The following is an 8,547-nucleotide window of genomic DNA, read 5'->3' on the forward strand; positions in this document are numbered from 1 at the left end:
TTTTCTCAAAGTCTTTTCATCGTTAAAGTACGAAGTCATGCTTTGTTGTAAGATATATTTATATGTCTAGCGCAGATAAATATTTAACATAGAGCAAGTGATTTTGCCAACGGACATATTTCACGAAAATGACTCACGAGATAAATGTCAACTTCGCGTTATTTCGCGCACGCGTTAAATATGAAATTATTCACGACTCAAAGTAACTGCTTCACGTTTTGTATATTTGTTGTTTAATTACAATGATATATCGATGGAATTGTTAATAACAACAAAAACAACAATAGCTTGTAAATATCCCACTGCTGGGTTAAGGCCTTCTCCGTTGAAAAGGTTTGGAAAATATTAAACCACGCTGTTCCAATGTAAGCTGTTGGTACACACATGAGGCAGAATTTCTATGAAATTAGACACATGCAAGTTACCTCACGATTTTTTCCTTCACCACCGAGCACGGTTTGTAAAGACGTACATTTTGTTTGTTTTTTCCAAGTAATCTTCTGAACTAATGATCTCACTCTGTTTTATTTATTTATTGGTAGCAAGCTACATTATTCCTGAGTGCTACAGGGTAGTCTGTAGTCCATTATATTTCACCAGCTTTTTCTTTTAATTCATATATCAAGGTGATTTTTGGAACTTCTTTACTGCATCCATGCTTGATAAATTAATATATTCATTATTAAATATAACTACTAAAATGTTCGCTCTTGTAAAATTTTAAGGGCCGAGGAAAATAGCCTTCAAGAGGATATTGATTCAGTATATTCTTTGCTGCTACAATGAAAATTGTTTAAACTTTATATCAAATCATTTTCTTTATTAATAAATCGCATTCATGGTAAGCCGGGACGAAGCGCTGACTAATATTTATTGTTAAAAGACTAAGGCAAAGTGTTTAAAGCATTTTATTCAACGTCGAGTTAAAAGCTCAGTATTGCTTTAGGTTGCCAAAACATGCATACAAAATGAAGATGTGTAAATATATATTACAAAACAAAGATAATTATATTGTTAGTAATATAGTTATTTATTTATTTAAACACTTTATTGACTACCACGAAGTAAATCGACCAAAATGCGGAGTTAATGACTGAAGGCATTCTTTGCGAGACAACCTTTTAGTCAAACATAAAACCATGAAGACGGGAATTAATAATTGACAGTACATAACAATATACAATTATACATACATTTACATACACGTGTTGCATCTACAAAATGAATATTGATCTTGTCTATCTCATCATCATCATCATGCTCTTATCCCAATTTTATTTGGGGTTGGCAGCATGTCTTCTCCTCCCATACTTCTCTGTCAGACGTCATCTCACAAGTAGCATTCTTTCTAACCATATCGTCTTTCACACAATCCATCCATCGTTTTGTGGGTCGTCCTCTGTATCCATCCACATCCATACTTAATCTATACTATCTATAGTAATACATATAATAGTGCATAATATAAGTCATGAGAACTGAGTTATGGGAAAAGAGCTGAGATGGCCCAGTGGTTAGAACGCTTTTATCTTAACCGATGATTGCGGGTTCAAACCCAGGCAAGTACCACTACATATATGTACTTAATTTGAGCTTATAATTCACGATGATATAAGCACGAGATGTGCTTGGCGGTGAAGGAAAATATCGTGAAGAAACCTGCATGTGTCTAATTTCATCGAAATTCAGCCACATGTGCATTCCACCAACCCGCATTGGAACAGCTTCGTGGAATATGTTCCAAACCCTCTCCTTAATGGAAGAGGAGGCCTTATCTCAGCAGTGGGAGATGTACAGGCAGTTACTTTACTTTACTTTTTTTTACTTTATGGGAATATGTTTATGAGATATATTTAGAAAAAATATATAAAATGGAGACCAAATAAACATCGATGACGAAGACATCGAGCAAGCAGATATAAGATCGTAGGTTTGTTTAATTACGTAAGCATTCGCTGAGACATTATTTTTGGAATTTTCAATTTTTTGGGTACTTTAATTAAACAAAGGGAAACGGATTACTTTTTATCGGAAGTTAATACTAATTTAAGTCTTAGTAAACTATAATTAGTGAACTAATTTATTCCATCTCGGAATCCTTTTTATACAATATAAACAAAATCACACAATAAAGTAAGTAATTTCGTATTTGTGGCGGGATTCGAACCGGTGAACTTCGACCTCATAAAACGATTGTCTTCATACAAAATAATAAACGCGTGCATTGTAACGAAAATACTCGACTTTCACCGATAACGAATTGTACCACAAGTGACGCAGGATTGTCAGCAAAATGAAAACTAAATATTTTCTACTCAATTAGGCCCAAAAAATACTATATAATCATCTTTATCAAAACATAGTATAAAATAAAGTCGCTCACCACTGTCTGTCCCTTTTTTTATGGTATAGGTTGGCAGACGAGCATATGGGCCACCTGATGGTAAGTGGTCACCATCACCCATACACAATGTCTAGTCTTCTTCTTTTCTTAACTATTCCTTACATCGTCAATGAGCCACCAACTTTGGGAACTAAGATGTTATGTCCCTTGTGCCTGTAGTTACACTGGCTCACTCACCCTTCAAACCCGTATACAACAATACTAAGTACTGTTATTTGGCGGTAGAATAAGTGATGAATGGGTGGTACCCAGACGGGCTTGCACAAAACCCTACCACCAAGTATGTATGTACCCTATGTATTATGCTTAGAATAAAATTACGCAACGGATTTTGTTAGTTATTAGTATTCTATACGTAAGACAGTAACAAAATATGATCAGATTTATTAATAAATATATGCATTAATAATTAGGTTACGATATTTTGTCACTGTCACGCATACGATAATTTATTCCGTTAGAAAGAGACAATAGGCATTAATCATATTCGGAATCGGAATTTATTTTCGAACGTGAGACTTTTGTTTTTAACCGACTTCAAAAAAGGAGGAGTTCTCAATTCGACCGTATTTATGTTTTTTTATGTAGTTTTTTTATGTTGCTTCGCCATTTATAAACCGATTTGGATGATTTTTTTTTTAGTTAGAAAGAAGATACTCCTAGAATTATACTATGATGATGATATTGAGTCGAGATATCCCAGTAGTTAGAACGCGTGCATCTTAACCGATGACTGCGGGTTCAAACCCAGGCAAGCACCGCTGATTCATGTGCCTAATTTATCTTTATAATTCATCTCGTGCTCAGCGGTGAAGGAAAACATCGTGAGGAAACCTGCATGTGACAAATTTCATCGAAATTCTGCCACATGTGTATTCCACCAACCCGCATTGGAACAGCGTGGTGGAATATGTTCCAAACCTTCTTCTCAAAGGGAGAGGAGGCCTTTAGCCCAGCAGTGGGAATTTACAGGCTGTTGTTGTTGTTGTTGTTGATGATATCAGGGTCTGATGATGGGCTTCTGGAGAAATTGAGGGGAACCCTCAAATTTTAAAGTACCGCGTTTTACATATTTTCTGAAGTTTTATTGGCAATTGCTTCTGGCAATCATAGTGTTATGCTGCTGAGCTGATGATGGAAGGTGTAAGTCCTCAATTACTAGGAGTAAGGAAATAGTTATTACAACATTAATATATGGATTTATGCTCCTCTTCGTAGCTTTTATGAAGAGAAGTACAGATTCACTATACATTTATTTTGTATACTATGTAGTGATGGAACTCTTAAACGGCTCACAGTTAGGGTGCGATTTGGGGCAGAATTTCTTACTGTCTTTAATCAAATTTTGTGTATGTGATGTGATGCCATATGCCAACATATATTAGCATTTTTCAAATTTTTTCACTGAGGTCGATTACTGCTCTTACGAGGGTAGGGACTTTGTAGTTTATGTCGCATGTATTAAAGCTGTATTTTCGAAAGTCTATTTTAGCTTTATTCGCAAGTTTCTTTTGAAATTGTCCTCAAAGTAGTTTCCCACTCATATAAATTAAACGGCAAGCTTAATCCATATTAAGAAAAAATAGTTTATAATCGTAAATCGACTTTTAAGTAGTCTAATATTTGTCATTTCATTTTACTTAGGAGGACTCTAAGAAATATGCTGAGTACGCAATTATTTTATTATTTGTTATAGAATAGTGTTTTGTTTGAAGTCGGTTTTTCTTTGTGTTAAAATTTTTATTTATCCCAATAACATTTTTGGCAAGTAAAATATATTTAACGGACGGAAAAATCATAGTATTTTTGCAATAATATTTAAATATGTTGTATATTTTATTATTAGATCATATTTATTATTAAAATAAATATTAAAATAATAATTATTAAAATTTCAATGTAAAGGATGTATTTTTAAATTCGCCAGACGGATGCTGTGGTAACCGCTAATCCATTCCGCGAGAACCCAATTTGGCATCTCTTTGATTACTTAAACTAAATATAACGCAATCATATTTAAAAAGTCATTTATGTGGATATGATCTTTACACATACATAAATTGTAATATCATATGACCTAATGTATTCGTCAATTTGACGCGTCGATTTACATGCACTTGCTTTCTCGGGTTGAACTGACGCGGGAATCTATAGCGACGAATAGCGTCGAATGGCGCGATAGCTATTTCTATTGGTTGTGTAAATTGGTAGTAATCGGTTTTATTGAATTGCCGATGCTACATCTAAGTTGTGTCGTATTGCAACATAATTTTGTTATTAAAATCGGCAAAGGTATACCATTGGACAGTCTAAGAGAGTTCATTAAAGAGTTTCTTGTCGACTCTCAATATTTTTCGAGAATTTTTTGAAATTAATTTTCTCGTTCGAGCAAATATATTTTAGGATAATTAATATGTTGATGGTGTTATCAACACTTTATGATCAGTTTATTTAATTACTAACACGCGACCTTGTACGCGTTTGAATTAAAAAAAAAATTGTAGCCTCAGCTAATTTATCAGTCTTATTATATCAGTTATCTACCAGTGAAGGTCCCGTCAAAATCGATCCAGCCGTTCCAGAGATTAGTCAGAACAAACAGACAGACTGACAAACAAAAATTGTTTTGTTATATGTACCGTGTATGCATACATATGCATTGAGTAAAAAATTGCTATTTTAATATTACAAACAGACACTTCAATTTTATTATATGTGTAGATTATTATCTACTATATATATATATTTAAATTAATGATAAAATTTCCTGAGCAATGAAAGTGTCTTGTCAATGGCAAGGATTTATTACTGTGCAGTGGAAATTATAGAGCACAAGCGTGCGCAAGCGCAGGTACACTCTATAATCTCATGGTTGGAACGAGATCAAAGAGGCGCAAAAGCATTACCTGCTTTTCTGTCTCATTAAATTTATAATCGCCCGACCCGGTATTTGAACCCTTTATTGCAGTCTTAGCGGGCTACTAAGCTAATGGTAACTAGACAATTTACTTCTGAAGTTTAAGTAGAATGTCTTTGTAAATAATGTATGTATGTATTTTATATGTACCATACATATAATAAAATTGTAGTGTCTGTTTGTAGTATTAAAAGAACTTTATACGTATGGATACACGGGACATTTATCAAAATATATTAATTTAAAATTTTTGTTTGTTTTTCTGTCGATCTGTTCGTTCAGGCTAATCTCTGGAAGGGCCGGGCCGATTTTGATATGACTTTCACTGACAGAAAGCTGTTGTGATAAGGAGTAACTTTGGCTAAAATAGTAATTTTTTTTGTTAAATTAAAATGTGAATGAAGTCGAGGGTACATCTACTATGTTACAATAAACAAACGTAAAACCAAACTATATTCGTCACTGCAACTGATCTAAACCCATAGTAATTATAATTAAAATGGTAAGCTTGACGCTGCCTTATTTACGAAATAAACTGGTAACGAGTTAAAATGATTGTTTTAATTAATTTAAACGGTTTTCCTCTCGACGTCATATTCATTGAATGTGTTGCATTCATTCATTTAAAATGTTTAATTATATATTTGATCCAATTTAATACAAATATTAATTTAAATAATTGTATTAACTAACATGACTGTATTTTTTAAATGTTGAAAAAGAGTAACTTCTGAGTTTCTTGCCGGTTCTTCTCGGTATAATCTACTTTCAGAACCAGTGGTTCACTTAATTGTTAAATGACGATATAAAAGTGCTTGTAAAAGCCCACTGGAATAAAGTTTATTTTGATTTTGATTTTGATTTTGACTGTTATAAACATATTATTGAAGATCTACGTAATAAGAAATGAGATGACCAAGTGTCTAGAACGTACAGTCTTGAATAAAGATTACGGTTTCCTGTAGAAGTGCTATGACAACTAATTTTTATTGTGTTTTTTATGTACTAGCGACCCTCCCCGACTTCGCACTGGTGCAATGCTGACACTAAATATACTACAGTATTACTTTATTTACGAGATTTATTTCATTTAGAATACGACACAACTAATTTGTACAGAAAATCACACAACTAACCGTAAGCAGTTAAAACGACCGCGATCGCATTACTTAAAACAGTTTATCGATTTAATTTAGTAATAATCATTAATTATATCAAACGAATTATATATAAGAAATTAAAAATTATTCAATAAATTCAATTTTAATTATTAAATTGTTTACACGACATAACTAACAGATTAACAGCCTTAAATTATAACTGGTTATTAAGGATTGTTCTCTTGATTTACAAAAGTAATTCAGCTTATTTGCGCACGTGATATAAATATATCTGTGTCTTGACAGCCCAGGAAGAAATGAATTACGATCATAAGATACGCACATAAACTTAACAACGACGACAACAGCCTGTAAATAACCCACAGCTGGGCTAAAGCCTCATAGAGGAGAAGGTTTGGAACATATTCCACCACACTGTTCCATTGCGGGTTGGAATACACATGTGGCAGAATTTCTATGAAATGAAACACATGCATTTCCTCTCCATCATTTCCTTCATATATAAACACAAATTCAGCATATGAAAATGATGTGGTGCTTGCCTGGGTTTAAACCCGCAGTCATCGATTAAGTGCACCAGTTTTAACCACTGGGCCATCTCGGCTACTACTTATATACCTTTGCGTATTTGTACCCGCAATATTCGGTTAAGAATTAATTCATTTATCACTCAAACATATTATATATTGGTTACTCTCTTATCATAGGAATATAATAATGAGTCTTATCGAAAAGAAACCGCAACATTGTTTATATTTACGCAAACTGTTTAACAACTTCAATTGTTTATTTAAGATATCGTAAATTAAATTTTAGATAATGTCATTATTTCGCCAACAAATCCTACGAAAAATTAACTTTCATTTTCTATTGGTTAGAATACTCAAACACTGATCGCTGATTGGTCATTTTTTGATCCTTCAGGGGAAGATTAAAGTTTACTATTGGTCTGAGGGATATAAATTAAATAATTCAATACTCTTGGTATAACCATTATATGATTGTTAATTTTACATACATATATAACTCTAATTAACTAACATGACTGTGTTTTTAATATTGAAAAATATACTACTGAGTTTCTTGTCGGTTCTTCTCAGTAGAATCTACTTTCCGAAACGGTGGTGTGGTAGCTTCACTTAATTGTTAAATGACGATTTAAAAGTACTCGTAAAAGCCTTGAATAAATTATACCTATGTTGATTTTGATTTTTGATTTCATAAACGAAGTTCTAATAAGACTGTTTTGCAATTGAGAAATTGAATAAATAATTGGTATAAAATAAACTTTTTAATTTATCTGTAAGTGTTTAGATTATGTATTATCAAGTTATTTAATATAAAAATAATGAATGTAACTCACATCATCGTTCCAGTATCCATCACTGTATTCATCAGCGAGGCGTTCACTCTTTTCATCCTCTTTCATCCTCTGCATCTCCTGCACCACCCCCCTCAGCTGGTCGTCACTCATCGACCCCCACAACTGCATCGCCGATAGTAGTTCCTCATCATCCTCGCTCAGTTCCGCCGGCGTGAGCGAATTTAACCTATCAAGTTTAGCGTATAGTTTTTCATTGAACTTTTTCGCGGGTGCCACGGTTATTTTTTCTAATTTCTCGTATAGCCTGTCTAATCTGTCGGCGAATGATGGGGAGTCCGTGACGTACGCGGGTCGGATCTCGTACGAAACGAGCACTAAGAGGACGAGACACAACATGGCGCGTTCGCGGCGCAGAGACAACTGGCCACATGGCGCGATCGTCGGGTAAACGAGACGATTACTGGGTTACTTTAACATCGTAAGGTTAGCGCTTGATGCATGCTTCTCGATTTTATTTAACGGCATTGCTTTGTCAAAGCACTGAAATATATTATTTTGTGTTTATTCTTGACGAAGATATTTTCTGTGCTTTTTTTGGTAAGGATTTAAAATCTAGTTAAAGCACTTATCCAATATTTATATATGAAAGCAAGGAATACCTAGTAATATTTCGCTGTATATTTTGTTTTATAAAAAATAATAGATTTGCATAAGTATGACAATAAATTTAAATGTTTCTTTAATTAAAAAAAAATATTATTAACTAAACCTTTTCTGTCTC

The 8,547-nt window shown here is 33.4% G+C and overlaps 1 protein-coding gene across 1 annotated transcript in view; it reads right to left on the reverse strand.

Moving 5' to 3' along the window:
• Positions 1–8,196, reverse strand: part of LOC124532042 — a 43,464-nt gene extending 35,268 nt beyond the window's left edge. Inside the window, exon 1 of the mRNA XM_047106668.1 lies at positions 7,806–8,196. Coding sequence (XP_046962624.1) covers positions 7,806–8,162 — 357 coding nt within the window. The 5' untranslated portion in view covers positions 8,163–8,196. The remainder of the gene's footprint in view (positions 1–7,805) is intronic.
• Positions 8,197–8,547: the final 351 nt, after the last annotated feature.

The sequence above is a fragment of the Vanessa cardui genome, chromosome 8 (genome assembly GCF_905220365.1).
Source record: "Vanessa cardui chromosome 8, ilVanCard2.1, whole genome shotgun sequence".
Taxonomy (NCBI): domain Eukaryota; kingdom Metazoa; phylum Arthropoda; class Insecta; order Lepidoptera; family Nymphalidae; genus Vanessa; species Vanessa cardui.